Here is a 19,975-nt window from a genome sequence, read left to right as displayed (position 1 = left end):
TTAACTGAGTTAGTAGCAGGGTTAGGGTGTGACTTATCCTGGTTTGAAGATATAGTGTTTAATTTGTATTTACTTACATCTCGAGTCTCGAATGTGACCAAGAGAGAGCCTGAGATGGCTGATAACTCCTATAGCAATATGGGTGGTTGAGTTGGCCAAGCCAGACCATATAAATGGGAATGCTTTGCACAATGTGTTAGCATTTAATCCCATTGGGGACAGTAACAGGGGGTGACTATGTTATGGATAAACAGTAGTCTGCTGTCACTTTTTCCCTGTATCCTAATTTCCTTAGCTTCAAATGATTCTCTTCAAAATAGACTTTTCTAAGTAGGCTGCCAAAAGAAATGCAACATTGAGCTAATTTCATATTTCCAGCAGCGGTCAGGTGTAGTAGCTGCAGTGAGGCAGGTTTGGACACAGTCACACACTCTTACCTGCTGCCGCCACAATACTACAGTCTTTTACTGTTGGCCACTAAGCAGCTCCATTTGAGAAGTTTGGGCTCCAATGCTTTGCTCAAGGACACTTTGACTGTAATGTGAAAGAGAGGAAAGTCTTACCAGTTCCTTATGCCACTTTAGCTTCAGGAACCCCGTGCTCCACTAGCCTCTGAACTTATTTAATGCATTTTCACCCTGCTCAGAATTACCATCTCATGTTATGTTGTTCCAATGCACTGTTGGACTTGTTGGACCTGTGGCTGCAACCTACTGCATGCCACACGCATGAATGCACATACTGTAGTGTAAGGATGTTTTTTCCTATATATGCATCCCACTGTGCAGTTGTCAATATGTCTCTGCACCAGTGTCACCAAGATGAATCTTCTATGTTTATTCCACTTGGTGAATAGTAATTCTTATTGTTATTTTCCTCCATGTAGATTTTTCCTTACCTTGCGAGGCAGCTGGATTCGCGAGATCATGATCACAAACCATCTGGCAAGTCAGGTTAGATTTTTCCACCACCAATCCACAGATTCAAACTAGCAGCCTTTCAGTCACAAGCATGCTTCTTTAACCTGCACGTTAGATTCCTCCACTCCCACTCTCTCCATGAAAATTGCCCACTGTATTGGGCAGTATTGAACAGTTTTTCAGAATTACTTTGGCCCAGTTTCTCAACAGAGTTTCAATGTACAAAGCTTAATGCAAAGCTGTCTCTATAGCTGTACTGAAAGCTTCCACTGTGGTCACAGTTACTGTAACATAATAACAGTATTTTGTTACCATTATTGTACTGTTTTTATTTTTGGTTTCTTTGTGTTACTGTTAATGAAGTGTACAGTAAAGTGATGCTATAAGGTACAATCTCATCTCATTTTGCATCAATTTTGTGTTTTGGACACATGCAGTCTTCCTTTTTCTTTCTTGCATCATGATGAACACCAATGCATTACTTTTGCATTACTTTTGCCCATATGTACTGGAGAATTTTGATCCAAAAGTCTGACTCACTCTAGCCTATCTGTCCATCCATCTCATAGAAAACTTCGATCCAGATCAGCAATGGGAATGCTCACTGAACATAATTTTTATTTACATTTGATGGCGTCATTTGATAATGACCATTTTATTTTAAAATGCAGCAAGGACTAAAATTCAAAAAGGAACAAGCTAATGTTCAGATGTTGTCTGATGTACTACCTCATTTGACACAGTTGTTATTATTTTACATGCTATGTGTGATTTTGAGCCGACAGTATCAAATTTAGCATGAACAGTTTTGCACTTTGAAACCCTTGGAAACTGAGTCAAAGCAATCGGACAGAACTGTAACACAAATCTCCAGTGGGACATTTGTCTTTGTCTAGGACTTTGCCTAATCCAGGTCCATGAACCCAACCCTTGGTACAAACTACTAACAGCAATACCAACAAGTTCACAGGTGTCTGTGTATCTATGCTCACATGCGTGTGTATACCTCTAAGCTACATGTCTTGATGTAATTACTGTATTTATAGGCTACAAACTAAGTCAAGTCCTACTGCCACTTGCGGACATTCTCATCGTCAGCACTGCAGTGCTGCGAAAATACACTAGAGGGAGACAGAGCCCTTTGGTCTGCTGTACTGAAAGGTGTTCAGTGACTCATATTGCAGAAGTGTGTTTCTGAGAAACTCTGGGTCAGAAGCTTCATATGGAAGGCAGATTTAACGCAGATAATTAATTCTACTCGGTTGCTTTCAATGTAAGACCAACCTCTGCATTTTACAGACAACGTGTCTGTTTAATAACTCTTAATTCCCTGTCAATTGCAAACTAGTAAATGTAGATTGTTCAACAGATTAGGCTATATTCCATCATTCCAAAACTCTCTCTCTCTCTCTATATATATATATATATATATATATCTACCTCACACTGATAAATAAAAGGGTGGATATTATGTTTTATGTTTTCTATTTCCTTAAAAGACCCCATACACTAGGTGGAGCATATCACAAGCTTATGTTCCTATTACAAGTAGGCTATCTAATGTACATCCTTAATTTTCTTCATCTCCATTTTGATATCTGAGAAGTCACATCTGAGAAGTCTGCAGTATGGGAGAGTAGTTCTGTCCATTTGATAATGAACAAACATCCTTCCGTCCGCGCTGTGTCGCTGTCGGCCCGTGGATCCTCTCCATCTACTAACGTGTACTGTAAATGCTGCTCAATCCTTCCTTGGTCGTGAGTGGACTGCTGATGAGTGGTTGACATTTTAGAGCTTCCCTGGAGATACATTCCCCGATAGATATAGCTACTGTCCTGGTTAAACCAATTTTAGTAGCAATTGGTTGCTGTTAGAAAAAAGAGTCAAGTTGTCGTCCCTTATACTGAGGCTAATTATGTAGCTTGGCCAGTGACCAGCACAGATGTTTTTTCAAGGGAGTGAGCAGTTTACATATTTAATATTGCTTGAATAGGCTACAGTTCATACGACATCATTAGGAGTAAACTCGTGTAATTCTATTTTTTATTATGCTCCATCTCTCTGCGAGGGCTCGTTGCACAGTGAGCTGGAGCAGATGTGTCAGATGCATTTCACACAGGCTAGGCTACCTCAGCAGATGTTTAAAGATAGGCTATATTTAAAAATATACAAAACATTGTCCATAACAGTAGGGCAACAGTAGGGCCCATTTGTACATGTAGGTTACATTCATTCCAAACATTTTGGATAGGCTACTGGAAAAACATTTTCTCCCTAAAGTATAGGCTATTAGGTTGTTCGAATCAATGTCCGCTATTTCTACACAAATTCACATTTTGGCCATGTTTAGTATCCCTATATGTTTAAACATATCTCAAAAAAAAATTCTGAAGTAGCCTACTTGTGAAATGTAATTCTGTTGCAGTATGGGGAGGATGAATTACTCTTCTTCTCTTCTTGAAGCGTCAAGCTAGCCAGAGATAGCAAAATAAGACCACAAGTAAACCTTTTTGCCTTCAAAAGAAAAGCGTCACTCCACAGAACCTGTGCGTCACTCTCACGCAGAGAATCCTTCGCAACTCGTGTTCAGCAATAAGGATTTTACTTTGAAAGGTATGACCGGACGTTGTGTCTTTTACTCCTGGTAGCTTGACACTAGCAGCGCACAGGCATCCTCTGCACTCCGCGCTCTGCGTGCGTGTGGAGTGAGTGTGTGTGTGTTTGTGTGTGTAGACATAGCTGGGGCGGCTCGTATGAGGAGCGAGGGGTAGATTTGACTGCAATAAAATACCAGGGTGATTTTTTTTTTGACCGCTCAGATGAAGAAATGGCAGCAGAATCAACCCGGAGATTCACCAAGAACCTGCTGAAACCGGGGAGCGCAGCGGAGATACGGCAGACAGCATGCAACGCAGTCAGACACTCTGCAGTGACGGTGAGTGGATTGATATGAATTAAAAAAATTATAGTAAAAACATGGTGGCAGTGGAAACCAGATCACCACCTGTGGGCCAAAACACAGCGTTTACCCGCAGAATTATTCAGCCCCAGACGTTGAAAGCTGCGATCCGAGGCGTTATAGCCGGAGTTCGGATGGATTCGCTATCATGTAGGCTATGAGCCTCCAACAGACTGGAAGGATTGGTTTTGGCGGAGACCGCACCATTGCACCCTGGCTGTGGCGGACTTGACATTGACATTCATGTTGCATCTTTCTTTGCGGTGGATGAGCACAGGCACCCCTGCTGCTCTGCCCGGGTCGGCTTATTGATCATGCAGGGAAACGATATTTAATAAATAACCCCATTGAATGCATCTGCCGTGCTCAGTAGGTGTAAGAACGGGGGCATTGCTTTTCAGCAAACCCGCTATTGGCTGGTAATATGGCTATAAAGTCGTATAGCCTATCATATTCCCCTGTGGGTTTGGAGTTCATTTCAGGCTGGTTGGTTGAATTAAGGAAATGAAATAAATAATGGCTTGGTAGTAGGATAGTGGGATGCGGCGTGACACAGTAGTAACATCTGTGCAGCGGTGCACAGGGAAACACCAGCAGAGATGGTGGGAGGAAGGGAGAAAGGGGGGAAAGAGACGAATGCGACGGTGGGGTTCGATTTATGATAATTGGGCAACTAATTATGTTCTTATTAGATTATTAGCCTGTTATAATTTTTACTGTTGTGAAATGTGAAAGGCAGGCTTCAGTGGGTGTGTCGCGCCTTATGATGAGAGGCTTTGGTTGACATAAGATACTGGGAGGAGGGGTAATCCAGGAAAAACCAGCATGTACAATGCATTACACACTTGCGCACACGCATGCATGTACGCACGCTCAGACAGACAGACAGACAGACACACACACACACACACACACACACACAAGCAAGGATTTGTGTTTGATGATGTCCTTTTGATTCATCTGGCAGGCAGAGGACAAATCCTCTACCTTACGTTGAGTGTGTGTGTGTGTGTGTGTGTGTGTGTGTGTGTGTGTGTGTGTGTGTGTGCGCGTGCGTGCGTGCGCATGTGTTTCTCCAGCCTAGAGATTAGCATAGAGAAAGGTCACTCCACTCCAGCCTCTCTTCAGTACTCTCCACATCCTGATGTTACTGTGTCACTGGGACACAGCATGGCACAGCGTAGAATTAATTACAAAAGAATGGGAAATAATAATACTAACAGTTTCTTAGAGGAGGAAGAGGCTGCATGACAAAAGACAGGAATAAAATACAGATGTTACTGTGGCACAAGGACTAGCACTAGGAATAGAATAGAATAGAGTAGAGTATAGTAGAGTAGAGTAGAATAGCATGGACCTTGAGAGTAGAAGTAGTTTAGCTTACAATACATTTGTCACGTCCAAAAACACAGTAAAAGAGAGTAGTGCTTATTGATTCTCTTATTGAATGTATAAGTTGATCGATAATTTGACTTGTGGCCTATATCTCTAGAGACACTGATGCCCAGTGCTGCACTGCAGTAACAACAGACTGTAGGACAACAGACTGAACTGCCTTGCTCAAGGGCACAGCAGCTGGGGGGATGGGGCACTGTGGTTCTCCAGCAAAGACATGAAACAACTGATGGCTCAAAGAAAAGAGGAAGTGAGAGAGAATGACATATAGCGGGAGAGAGATGTAGGGAAACAGTTGCTCAGTGAGAGCTTGCAACTCATCATGAAACAAGAGGCACTTGAATTGCCTAAATGTCCTGCCATAATCACCATGATATATTGAACATAAGCAGTTATGCTAATGAGCTCATTAATTAAACTAATTAAGATTTCTATGCCAACATATTGCACTTGTCTTCACATAACACTTGGGTTGTTCAAAATCAGTTTTTCCTCGTTAATATGCAAATTTATGCAGCAAGGTGCTCCCAAATCTAATCAGATCATCTGCTCTATAGGGGGAACCTGTGCTGTAAGTGTAACACAGACGCCAGCATGGCGATGTACCATGGTGTCGGGGCATAAGAAGTGAAATATAGAAACCATAGCTTCAATATTCTAATCTATGTTAGCATGTGCAAGTTTTTGTCTCTATCATCTTCCAGTGTAAGAGCCTGGCTGGTTGGCTAGTCTCCATTCTGTCCTAAAGCTAAAGGAATTCATGGTTTTCAATGGCTGCCCACTGGTCACTGGATCACTGCCCACTGCCCACTGCCCACTAATACTGGCCTCAGCCACAGCTCTAAAGAAACAGAGAGAATTACAAGGGACGGATAATGGCTCTACACATGTGGCTCTCGAGATTTACCACGTACAGATATAGGCTAGAAAAACAGAGGGGCAGGATGGATAAAAGACTAAGCATGTGTGTAAATGCATAGGTATAATGCCTGTATGCACATGCTTAGTTTAAGTGGGTGCTATAATGCCTATAGGCATTGTGTGCATGTCTGTGTGTTAATGCATGGTCTTTGTTGGTGAAAGAAACCAGGTCAGCAGAATCAAGCCCTATGGGGGAACGCTCGATGAAGCGTGAGTCTCTCTCTCTCTCTCTCTCTTTCTCTCTCTCTCTCTTTCTCTCTCTCTCTCTCTCTCTCTTCAGTTTCATGTCCTCTCTAGCTCTCTGACCCTCAGTCTTTTTTTTCCACAGTAGCCCCCTTTCCTCATTCACCCGACTTCACCCCCTCCCTTAATCTTCTCTCTGCATCTTTCCCTTTCTTTACCGTTTGAGTTTCCTCTGTATTTGAGTTGCTTCTGACTCTGTTTTTCCTTTCTGTGTTTCTCTCTGTCCCACTGCTCCACATGGGTCCTGACCTGGGTTAGATCAGTGTCTGAAGTGTGTGTCAATGTATGTGTACATATGTGTGCGTGTATACAGCATACATGTGTACCGCAGTATATGACCCTGATACTTGGTAAAGTTCCCTAGTGCACTGCACGCTGAGTTTTCTTCTGACTGACTGCTCTGTGAAACCGATCACTGCTTTCTGTCTCCTTCACTGTCAGATTTAGACTGCACTATTTCTTGTTAAAGGGTAGCAGCAGCCAGCCCACCCATCCTCAAATAGGGTAGATACAAAAATGAAGGATTTTGTTCTAGGTTAAAAAATGGATGTGGATCTAATTCAGTTCACCTTTTCTGACCTCTGTCTGGTTGCACTGTGAGCTACATCAGAAAAAAATAAGGGAGCATGATCCATCTACGTTTTATCTGTGTCTATACATTGCATGCAAGATATATTAAATATATGAAATTCGTGAAGCATGTTGCGTATATCATGTGAAGCACAATCTCAATAAATTCATCTCTGCATACAAGTTAGAATGAGTCAGGCAGTCTTTGAAACACATAAAATGTACAGTAGATTTTGGAGTATTCTGACTCTCAACAAAAGTGAGCAGCAAGTGTCATTCTTGTTGTGACACTGGCTGCCTGCTGGGCTGGACCCACCACATGCCATACCATGCCTTCAGGATGCCAGCCACACGAACCACACAGCCAGAGAATGGGGCCAACATGCCAAGCCTGGCATCATGCTGTCGTTCAGCCTTTATTTTTGCCCAGTACCACCGGGTTGCTTGTCTGCAGTCAGCATCACTCACTGCTTTTGGCCATATGCATGCCTCTGCCTTTCCGCATGGTATCCCAGTGTTTGGTGTTGTATCACGATGGTCCCATCTTTCCTTTGGCATCAGATAATGCTGCTCCTTGCCCTTGGCATCACCAGTGTCCTTATGGTACAACAAGCCCCATGCCTAATCACACATTGCCTGTGTTTGGTGCCCAATTCCATACACTCTCCAGTAATTTTCCATTGTGTTATTAACCAGTGTCAGTTGTCCAATCATAGTGATGGCCCTGACATCCTATACTGTGTAGTGTTATTGTGTAAAATGTCTATAATGTATCTGATGTGCGTTAACAAGACGGTTCACCCTCCTGGTCATGTGCCTGCTCCTGTGGGCTAATGGCTGGCATGCAGTATGGGAATGGTCAGACCTCATCTGGGACTATCACCAGAGACCAGCATGTGTTCACCAAAAACACACACACACACACACACACACACACACACACACACACACACACACACACACACACACTCACACACACACACGCACTGAATCTTTTATGACTAGACCCACATATAGAAAGAAGGTCACACGTTATTTAAAGTTCAAGTGCTTTTCCTTCCTCTGTTTTTGTGCGTTTATTATGAGACCCTGGCCTTGCACTGGATGTTGTCAAATATTAAGAAAGTCATTCATATTTCATGGGTCTCCCTTTCAGGTTTCTTTTCCCCTCCCTCTCTGGCTTTACCCATTCTGTTCCCTAACTCATATCATTTTATACCCTGAAAGAGAGAGGAAGACAGAATATTTGTGCAGATATTTGCTCTCCTCTCCTCTCCTCTCCTCTCCTCTCCTCTCCTCTCCTCTCCTCCTCTCTTTGGAAAATGGATGGCTGCTGCTCTTGGTTCATGTAAAGGAACTACTACTGTCTGTCCGTTATATCTGCTGCATATTCTCTCCTCTCTCTCTTCCTATCTGTACGAACATCAGCTTTTCTTTCCCCCTCTCCTGTACAAATGCTAGTAGATGCGTGTCTGCTCTTCTAGTAAACACCACTACTGGGCATGTCTGTCTGTCTGGAGCTAGAATGTGTGTCAGACAGCGTAGAACAGTAATTTGTTGGCGGGGGGCATGTCGGGCGGGTGGGCTAGCCCCAGCATTGTAGTGCGGTTATGTCTAGCGGTTGGGGGACATGCTGTCACCCTGACTCCACTCCCTCCTCATGACACATCATGTTCACAGCCTGGGGAGCATTGTGCATGACTGCTGACCTGCCTGTTTGTCCAGCATACAGACATAGCTGTGTGTGTGTGTGTGTACATGCATATGTGTACATGTTTTGTGTGCTCCACGAACAGTGCTTGTGGTTGTTCTGAAGCTCCTGCAGTGTGTAAAAACTAAAGTATATGTGGTAAGAAAAAGCAAGTGAGCATATAGGTTTGTAACTGCTTGGTATTTGCTCTGGTCACATTATACTGCAATGTTTCAAAAAGAGAGATGTCACTGTCACACATGCCAGTCTCTTATCAGCATGCAATACCGACTAATATCCCAATCTCATGCGAGCCAGTCAAGCTGATAATGTTGAAAATCAATTGTCCCAGTGGAAGGAAACCAGTTAGATTACTGGTAATTACTCTCCTGCAGCAATGCCACTGTTACCATAGCGACAGAGAAAGGTCAATTAGGATGGAATTCTAACCAGGAAGCACTCCTATCACTCCTCGCATATCTCTATATCTCGCCCTCTTTTTTTTTTCTTCTATATCTCATTCTATCTCATCTATCGCTCTCAGGCTGTTCTTCTGTTCCCACGCTCTCTCATCTGCATCTCTCAAGATATCTCATAAATTAATTTGCTGCTATGCGTAATGTCTAGTTATGCTCGCGCACATTATGCTCATGCTTTATTTTAACTGTGCATGAAACCTGCCACCCACAACCACTTTCTGCACAACCACACCATCTGTCATTACCTTCTACACCTTCGTTATTATCCTTTATCTCTTTTTGCTTGTTCCTTGTGTTGTTGTTGTTGGCAGGATGACTAGTCAGGACTGTTGACCTGTATTGATCCTGACATTTCTGTCACATGCCTCCTATTACATCTGGACAGGACAGAGCAGGACAGTAGAGGAATGAAGTTGGAGTCAAGGAGGCTATAATTAGGTCAGACATCACCAGTTTCACCATTCAAGAGAGCGAGACGATAGAGAGGGGAAAACCAGCGAGAAATTGAGCGAGGAAGAGTAGGGAGAGAGAGAAGGGGGGATCCTGGCTATCGGTTGGTCTATCTGCACTCCTCCCCTCCCAGAGGAGTTTGTACTGAGGCTCCTACTGCAGATAGCGTCCTCTCATAAACACATTGTCCCCTGTGTGTGTGTGTGTGTGTGTGTGTGTGTGCGCATTGTAAGCATAAGTAAGCAGGCTAGCAAGTGTCCAGGTCTGTTTGTGTTTGTGTGTGTATGTCTCTAAGTCTGTGTGTTTGTGTATTTATGTGTTATTAGCATTGGTTAGCAGGCTAGCGAGTTTTCAGGTCTGCGTGTGTGTGTGTGTGTCTGTGTGTGTGTGTGTGTGTGCGCGCGTGCGTATGTGTGTATTTGTGTGTTGTAAGTATACGTTCGCAAGCTAGCAAGTTTTCAGGTCTCTGTGGACAGCCATGTGAGTGTTCCAGTTCTTGAGGAAACAGCGACTCTGATTGGATTCTCAGCACGTTGGGATGGAAAGTAGAAATGTTGTGCTAAGAACGATTGTCTTTATTACCGAACAGTCAGTTATAAAGCTGCTCTCCGAGTGAACAGAGATGACATTTCCTTGCCTGCCAATATAGTTATTCTCTTACATAAGTTTGTGGATTTGGAAAGCATACCCCAGTTGGATTATATAACCATATAAATAGCGTGTGAGAGAGAAGAGACTATCCCACCCAGAACAATTAAGAAATGAGCTCATGGCCACTCTCATCAGCATGCATAGGAACACTATGATACTGACCATGCTCAAGTGATACACCATCAACAGCATAGTACTGAGCTAATAACCAGGCTGCTAGATGTATTGTGTGACAAAGATTCAGAATTTGTCATCTTAAATTTGGCTGTATATCATAGATCTTAGTCTGTGTATCTGTTACATCTTAAATTGCATGCAGGTCCATTGTTATATGTTATATATAACAACCCCGCTGTTCCATACATCTCACATTGTGTGCCTCTCCATCTTAGCTAGTGTGTATCATATCTTATCATATCTCTGTTTTCATCTCAGAGTGGATTGTGCAAGTGTCACCTCCTAGACTGTGTGTGCACCATCTCTGACATCGTGGGACAGGATGTCACGCATTTTTTGTCTCTGAACAACTCAGCATGCTACTTTTCTGAGAAGCCTTGCTGTGCAGTTCCTCATCCAGCGTTTGTCATGCAGTGCAACCTAAATGTGTGTGCATAGCAGTTTAGCGATTTCATCAGTAGTGTCACACAGATTCTCTTCTTCCTGTCAAACTGCAGTCTATGCTCCCCCATCTGCCTCTATTTCCCTCCTCACTTTGCCTCTGCTTCCCTCTGTCTTTTATTTTCACTTCTTACCTTCTCTCTCTCCCTCTGCTCCCTCAATTCGAGCCTTTTTAGTTCTCACCTCTTCGCTATGCCTTTTCCCTCTCCACATGAACTCTGTAATTGCCTTCCCTCTCTATACCTTCCTGTCCTCTCTTCTCTTCTCCTCCCTCCCTCTTTCTCTGTGAACATCAACTGGATTACGCTCACCCAGTTCTTCGGTTTTCAGTCCTTGTTATTGTGAGAGAATGGTTCCAGTGTCACCGGTGTGTATACAATGCAGACAAGAGAATAGAGACATGGATTAGAGGAGATGAATAGCTCTTTGACATTTGTTATGACTGAGCTGCAGACGACTCAGCCATGTTTGCCTGATAACAGTGGGGCCGCGCACTGCCAGGCCTTGGTGTGTGTCGGTCCCTATCCAATCCTCTCAATGACTCATTCAGAAAGGACAGAAATAAAAGCAAAGAGCGAGAGAGAGAGAGAAAAAAAATCAGAGCCTGTCACTGTCACTAGTGACACTGTCTCCTGTTGAATTCCCCCAGTGTTTGAACTCTGCATGATCTCACTTGTGTGTGTGTGTGTGTGTGTGTGTGTGTGTGTGTGTGTGTGGATGTGAATTTCAGGGCCGGGTGCGAGTGCAGAACATCCAGTATTCGCCTGCAATAGCCTTGCAGTATCAAGGTGTGGGCTGAAGTTGAAGATGAAAAGTGTGTTTAGTCTAGAAAAACTGGTAGAGAGAAAGTATGTGTCCGTCTGTATGTCAGTGTTTGTAAGTGGTCACATGAGAGAAGGAGAGCAGACAGAGGGAGTGTAACAGAGAATGAGTGGCAGCGAGAGAGAGAGAGAGGGAGAGAGAGAGAGAGAGAGAAAGAGAGAGAGAGAGAGAGAGAGAGAGAGAGAGGAAGAGAGAGAGAGAGAGAGAGAGAGGGAGGTCCCTGGGGGCTCCTGCATTGTGCCAGTGTAGGTTTACAATAGGCTCTTTGGAGAGGCTTCACAGCCAGTGAACTGCTCCATTCAGACTTAGCTGACCAGGCTTCGCCTCACTGGAGCTTAGCTTTTACCCTTTCTCTCTCTCTCTGTCTGTCTGTCTGTCTCTCTCTCTCTCTCTCTGTCACTCTCTCCCTCTTTCTCTGTGCCTCTAAAGCCGTCCATCCAGCCTAGCCGTCCCGTCCGACCTTAATAGATACCACCGTCCGCCCGTCTGTACAGACTCTTTCATGGCCCGCTGGGAAGGGGAGTCCACTTCACATACTGGACTAAGAATAGTTCACTGACTCTCTGTGAGTGAATTGAAGTGTTGTATCTCTGCCTCGCTCCACATTCCAGAGTAGGAGGCCTGAATATGCTGCTGCCATTACCCTTCAGCCCCTCCTCCCGCCCTACTGGCCTGGCCCTGTTGTACATGCATGCACAATAATCACACACACACACACTGTGTGTGACAGCTGTGCATGACCCATCCTTTCCCTCATTAGCTGGCTCCGTTGACTGGACAGGGTTAAGAAAGAGAGAGAGAGAGAGAGAGGACAGGAGTGATCTAATTAAGCAACAAATTGGCTGAATGAAACGAAAATATGTCAGATGCTACTGTTCGTACCAGACCCCCTCCAAGCCTTCCTCTAAAAATCTTAACATCAGAAGAACCACTTTCATATGAAGGAATCCTCGCTGTCCCTCTCTGCTCTGTCTGTGTCTCTAAACTGTCTCCCTTTTACCAACCTGACTGACCCACCAGTAATCCTGTCTGACCGCCTCTGTCCTCTTGGCACTGGTGGCAAAGGGGAGAAACAGAGAGATACAGAAAGGAGCAGCCATCTGCTACAGTAGCTCTACACACACACACACACACACACACACACACACACACACACACACACACACATAAACAGAGACACACACACACACACACACAGCCACAAGAACCAGCATCATCGCTTACTGAAGCTTTATTAATGTTTCAGCACCAGCTCCCAGATAGATGCCCTCTCCAGCCATACACACACACACACACACACACACACATGCATGCACACACACACACTATTATGTCTTTGTTGTGCCTGTGTCCCTGTTAGAAACAGAACAGATAGTTATTCACTGATTGAAGAGAGGCTTTCCAGCAGATAGCACGTTGCCTTGGGGCAGCAGAGCCCAAGACGACATAGCTGGCATAACTGGCTGGCAAAGCCCAAGATAACTGGGCTTAAGAGCCCATCGTTTCAAGATACGGCTGTCGTCAGTGTGCTCAGTTGGCCAAATGCTGGATAGAAATATATAGTGTATAGGAGCTGTGATTAGGGATAGGACGATATGCTTGTCTCACGATGCGATTTGATACATAATATGGGGTTCACGATTCCTTACAACCGATGGAATGAATAAAAGTTCAACATCAACAAAGTATGATTATTTCTGAGCCACAAATCTTTCTAGCAATGGCATTAGCTTGCTAGAATGTAAATAACAATTTGAAAATGTCATTACAAAATGCAAATAATATAGTTTCAATGGAGAGCTTGTAAAATTGTGATGGGCAAGCCAACTCAACTATTGCATACATTTTTCTGCCCCACGATACGTATTGCATCGCGATGCATTGTGATATATTGAATTTCGATATCCCTAGCTGTGATGACTCTCTCTGGCACATCGTATCTTTTCTGCTCCACTTTCTCTTTCTGAATTATTTGGACTCTTGAATGTGGCCCAGTACACGGCAACACAGTTTCCCTGAGTCAAGTGCCAGCAGTGGAAATAGAATTGATTCAGTGATGCCAGTTCCACTCGCCGGTGCACCTACCACCTGACACAGAGAGGTGTCTCGCTGACACATGTCCCAGGGGAAACATAGCCCAGATCCAGAATGAACAATAACTGAGGGTAGTAAAAAAGAGATTATTTGAAAGGTGGGGAAACAATGGGCAGATCTATGATGCTGCCTTGTCTGCCATGCTTGTGTAAGCTGATATTAGAGGGAGGGAGTCAGTGGGATTTCTGTTTTGTTTTCTCCGTTTTGGATTTACAGCCCGTCTGTGGGTCTATGCTGACTTACTGTGTGTGTTTGTGTGTGTGTCTGCCTCTGTATCTTTTTGTGTGTGGTAGTGTGTGTGTATGTTAGTGTGTGCGTGTGTATTCATTTTGTGCGCCTTAAACTTCAGCCAAAAAGCTGAAAGCGGATCTGTAAAAGAAATAACAGAGAAGAAAGCAGGGGGCAGAGAGAGAGAGAGAGAGAGAGAGAGAGAGAGAGAGAGAGAGAGAGAGAGAGAGAGAGAGAGAGAGAGAGAGAGAGAGGGAGTTAGAGGCAGAGTGGGGGAGGGCGAGAGGAGGCGAATGGAGGATAATAGATGTATGAGGAAGCATGAGGAAAAGTCTTCAGTACGGCCGCATCCTCAGTCTAAACCGGGACCTCAGGGAGAAGGAGAGGTGCTGAGTGGGCGTCTGTTAGATGGTTAGAGGTTATACAGAGGTTGCATGTAGGCTTTGTGTAGGAGTCAGATGTAGGCGTTATGGCCGGATGATTTATAACAAACTAGGCGTCATAGTGGGCTTATTTCTTACTTTAGGGCTGTGTGAGTGTGAATATTATATTTAGGCTCGGGGTAGGTGTAAAGTGTTTTTCTCACTGATCTGGCTGGAGTGAGGCTGATATGATTGTTCATGGTATCGTATGAATGTAGAGCAGACTAGTCTGCATTTCTGCCAAGACTGCGTAAAAGTAAATATTGGCTTGGGTGTCCTTACATCTGAGCCTTTGTTAGGATGAAGACGGCAGGTTCAGAGAGAGGACAGAATCTTGAGTAGAGGAAATAGAAATCATTAGGGATAAATGCTTAAGGAATACTTACGCTTTCCCAGTGTCAGAGGCCCAGACGTGCAGTGGAAGTACAGTAGAGGTTCGGGTATTCCAGAGTTTGGTTTGGCCTGCATGGAGAAGTCAGTCCACTGTCCCATCGGGTGTAGACTCTGTACCTGAGCAGGAAACAGGGGAGGCCTCACAGCTGTGTAAATGGGCCAGATAAGAGAAACTATGGACACATGGCAACGCTGAGAGAAAAATCACAGCTACTGCGCTAGACTGCTACATGCATTATGGTGCTGCAGTACATTTTCCAGTAATACTAAGGTTTGATTAACGGATTAGTATTGGCAAAATGCTAAAACCTCTTTTTTTCAGCAGTAAAGGGTAAAGTAGTCCCTCAATCCTTTTTCTTCCATTTAATCTGTTTCTCATTAATGTTCTCTCTCCTGCATGGAAAATCACCATTAAAAAGAACAGCTCTATTGCAGTAGTGGTAAAACTAGTTTGCTCCTGCTTGTTGTTATTATGTTAGGCTTGGCCCACAGTATGAGCTTAAATTTTAGTCTTAATATGCAGCATAACAGTACTGAATCTCATTTTGAATGTATGCCTGTGTTACTACACAAACAGAAAAAAAGCTTTGTTACTGGAGTATTCATGAAACGTTTTTACTACAGTTTACACTAGCAAATTGGATTAATACACAGTTACATGGGTATTGTGGCAAATATTAATTGTAGAGTGCATAAGTGTGTGCACATAAAGACAGAAGCCTGTGATCTCAGTTCTGTGTGTATGACTGCTGCGGAGGCCCAGGATAGGAGGGGGAGGGGAGGAAGGAGAGAACAGCAGGGAGATGTGGAGGGATGCCACGTGGGAGAGTGAATTAATGAGACACTAGCCTCTCTGACAGAAACTGTGTGTTTTTCTGCTGCTTTTGCTGCTACGTGGTTGCTAAATAATAATACTTGTCTACTTCTTCTTTTCTTCACTCAGATTCTCTGCTTTTCTCCTTTGCTATGATGCATGTTTATGCATATGTGAGTCAGTAGAAACAGGCAGGTAGACAGGTAGATAGATGCATCAGGGGTAATTTTGTTGTTGTTTCTGTTATGCCCATTAAGTCCAAGGTAAAGGAGCGCTCCATAGAGCGGATTTTAAGGAGCAATGATGTACTTGCAACATCACAATTTTTGAGTCCAGCTCTTGACCCTTGTTGTATATAATCCCACCTCTGTTTTATAGCCCTCTTATATTTCTTATGACTCACTGTACTATTCAGTAAAGTCAAAATGCTTAAAAAAAACAAACAAGATCTCTCCCCCTTTACTTTACATTCAGTTTACAGCTGACCTCTTGACATTTGAGATTTGACCATACGATGCACTATAAATATCAGCTTTCCAATGATGCAGTGTCTACTTCTAAACCTTTACTCTCCTATTGATTCCTTACCTTTGAGAGGTGCTTCTCTGTCAGGGTCTATTTGAGCTGATCCAAGTGCAGTCCTTTAGTTATGTAATGGTGGAGTTTAGGATTATAGTGATTAGTATTGGCACAATGTACCAATAGTGGATTACAACAGCTGTCACCATAAAACAGGTCCATTCAAGTACCACAGACACTCTTTAAATCGCCCATGAACCACGCAGTGTGTGTTGTATCTATGTGTTTGTTCTTCTGGGACAGTTGGAAGGAGAGGAAGGGAAGAAAGGAGGGAAGCAGTGGAGGATAAGATGGGGGGTGGAAGGAAGGGAAGAAAGGTGAGGATTATTGATTTTAGAGGGTGTGTTTTGGGGTGGGGATATTCTACAGGAAGGATTTAAAGGAGGAGAGTCCAAGAAGAATGAATGGAAACTTTTAACACTACCTCCATTCCCGGCAGTTCCTCCTCAGCACTGCCCCTGTCCCATATTCTCCTCCTCATCTCCCCTCCCTTCCTCCCTCCTCCCAATCCCCCCTGCCTCAGGACTTTAGTTCTCAGTTAAAGACATTTTAATAGCTTCCTTTTCTAAACAAACGGCTGCAGCCAGAGGACCAGATACACATCTGTGGCATAGAGCGCCTCCTGGAGGCCATTTAGGAAAGGCATGGCAGCGAGAACAACAGTCGGACAGAGGTGTGGGGACAGAGACACACACACACACACACACATACACACACATACAGTACATAGGCACTCACTCTCACACAGTTGCCTGCACAGTACAATGGCCTCTCTATTTTTCCTCCCACACACAGAGAAACGGAGAGAGACTGTGACGGAGACAGGCAAGGAATATGAATCAAGAGAGTCAGCCATGCATCAGAGGCTTCGCCATCACAGCAGTAGACATAGTTTACTCTGCGTCCATAGAGCCTGTTGTGATGGGTTCTCAGCACTAGATGGCATTGGCAGTGTACTGTAGCTCTCAGCTGGGCTCTTCCTTTGACCTCCTCCAGGAAAGAGCTCAACTCGCAGCCAGATGCAGCTCCGTGTGACATTACACACATTCTTCTGGCTTGTCAGCTCCGCGACCTGAACCTGTAAGTCATTATGTGGCTATAGCAGCTCTACAGATAGTGGAGAGATAGACAAGAGGGGTTCCAGAGTACCTCAGGTACATCAGGTGACAAAAAGTGTGTTCACACAAGACCTTGTCTGTCTTCCTGTTTGTGCAAGAGATTGCTTTGGTGCTGCATCCGGAGGCTGAGGTTTTACTGAGAACTGCATATCGTGATGGGTTGAAGTCACATGTACACCCACACACACACCAACACACACACACACACACACACACACACACACACACACACACACACACACACACACACACCTTTAACAATAGCAATAATTGACTAGAGCCCTAAATAGAATAGTGACCGCAAATACACAGTGACAGCTTGAGCTGCAAACTTCCTTGAACCACACTCTGCTGTAAACACCAATCCTCCAACCAGCAATATGCATACAGAGAGAGAGAGAGAGAGAGAGAGAGAGAGAGAGAGAGAGAGAGAGAGAGAGAGAGAGAGAGAGAGAGAGAACCACATTTTAGTTAGATAATTTTGTTCAAGAAGAAGAATAGAGGAAAACAGTTAACAGAGACAGACAGGCCTAAGGAATGGACTCCAGGTTTATTTCCAGTTTGTCATCTGCAGAGTTAAGCCCTCTCTTCCTCACTATATTTTTTCATTCTTTTAATCTTTTTTTCAGTACAGTGTAGTCTATCCATCTCTGCAGCATTTCAGCGAGAGACACTTTGTGTGTGTGCTATGTCAGGCTAGTGAGGTAGGGCAGCTAAACAGGTTGACCCTGTGTCCCTCTTGTTGCTCTGTGAGTGCCAGAGGCCAAACTGTAGTTTGCTGAGAACCCAGCACCCTTGAGTGACAGCATCCTTCCTGTTGTGGTCGCCATGGGAACGAGGGAGTGTTTTCCCAAGTAAACTCAGTGGAGCTCTGCACCACATCAAACACTGCTGCCATGAGTCAGCCTGCAGCTCTACAGGGAGGCTAACTATAGCAAAGCTAACTGCTTACAAGGCAGTGTGCTGGAGTCTTAATGGACTGCGGTTTCCTAGTTGGCCTAGTTGGCTAGTTGGCTGTGGTATGTAAACTCAGTAAAACGGCTTGTGATTGCCTTTTGTCTAAATAGTTAAACTACATATATGCAATACGCACACACATGTCAAATTAAATGTACATAACCACTAACTGCACCACACACATAGCAATGTTCCTCTTGGTTCGTCTCTTCAGCGTTGTTCAGCAGAGTAACAGTTTTGTCGGGAACAGAGGGATTATGTTGCTATGGTTGTGCGTTAGAGACGGAGGCCCTACAGCTGGAAAACATTAACTCCACAAATGATGGAGGCACACTGCCCTATACAACCCCAATGATGTCATCCTTCACCGACATTCAGATTTACACACAAGTTAACCCGGTCACACACACGGAAACACAGGCGAGCACACACACACACACACACATACACTCAAACTTACTTAGCGTCTGGCGTGTAGTTTTGCCATTGTGCAGCCAAGGGAGTTCAGATATTGGATGTTTGAGTTAATAATCAGAGAAAAAAATTGTGACGGAGAGAGGAGACAAAATGAGAGGGAGGGAGCAGAGTATTTAATCTCATTGTGTGCATGGGGGTGAGGCGGCGTGTGGTTTTCTCTAGGGACGTGACATTATCCTTGTAGTGTTTTGCTTTCCTACTCCATCGTGTTTATTTATTTATGCTCCCAACCAACTCTAACTCGAGGACAGGTGGTCTGGGAGCTGTGCTGTTTTACACTGTATCATCTCCGTGGCTCTGTTTCTGCCACACCAGTTGTGTCAGAGTTTCCTCATTCCCTTCCATGGGAGCCCGAGGTCCTCATCACTAATTCAGCACTCACCACCTAATTCACTGAATGTTGCCTTGGGTGTTTTTTAATTTCTCTCTCCCTCTCTCTCTCTGTCTCTCTCTCTCTCTCTCTCTCTCTCTCTCTCTCTCTCGCTCTCTCTCTCTTTAAAAGGGATGTGAGGTGAAACAATTACAAGTGGCTTCAACAATACAGACTAAACGCAGAGAGGAAGCTATTATACTGCCCATCTCGCATTGGTCCTGCAGTAACACTGCAGTATTTTCCACAGATTTTCTTTTGCAGCAGCAGTACAGCAAACATGTAAAAATGAAGTGATTTCAGTGATGGCCGTACGGTGACATAACACCCTCTAACCCCCAGACTGCACCTCTGCAACACCACCAGCATGGTGCTATAATCTCTGTGTGTTCAGAAACAGTGTGAAGGCAGCCAGATCAAATGAGAGCAGAACACCAAGCCAGCTGTGTAACATGGGGAGTCTGCTGGCAACCAGAGGGCATGGCTGTGTGGGCATATTTGCATGACAGGGCCATTGTGGAGTCCTGGCATACAAACAAAGCCCGTCTCTGTGGTTAATGTGTGTTTTAGCTGCTGTATCAGGCATGTTGCACTGCAGAGCCTTTAGTGAGAGGTGGTGGTGGTGGTTTTTGGAAGCAGAGAGGAGGGGGATGGGGCGGGATGGAGTGGGGCGGTGTGGTAGGAGGCGGCTATTGCACTGTCATCTGCTACTGTGTGGGGGCCATTAACATTTGTACACTGTGTGGGAGAGGAATTGTGTATCTGTGTGTGCACATGCTTTTGCGTGTCTCTGTATGTATGTGTG

The 19,975-nt window shown here is 44.4% G+C and overlaps 1 protein-coding gene across 2 annotated transcripts in view; it reads left to right on the top strand.

Moving 5' to 3' along the window:
• Nucleotides 1-3,653: 3,653 nt before the first annotated feature.
• The window catches only part of dock10 (dedicator of cytokinesis 10), a 62,494-nt gene continuing 46,172 nt past the window's right edge, over nt 3,654-19,975 (top strand). For both annotated transcript variants that reach the window (XM_071519238.1, XM_071519237.1), the window contains exon 1: nt 3,654-3,855. In XM_071519238.1, the coding sequence (XP_071375339.1) occupies nt 3,748-3,855 (108 nt within the window). In that variant the 5' untranslated portion in view covers nt 3,654-3,747. The remainder of the gene's footprint in view (nt 3,856-19,975) is intronic.

This window comes from Centroberyx affinis, unplaced genomic scaffold, assembly GCF_046629955.1.
Source record: "Centroberyx affinis isolate AG114_WGS23_722 - 3 ecotype Tasmania unplaced genomic scaffold, CSIRO-AGI_Caff_v1 ptg000677l_1, whole genome shotgun sequence".
Lineage (NCBI taxonomy): Eukaryota > Metazoa > Chordata > Actinopteri > Beryciformes > Berycidae > Centroberyx > Centroberyx affinis.
The sequence above is the reverse complement of the archived record's forward strand: the minus strand, read 5'-3'. Positions and strand labels throughout refer to the sequence as shown.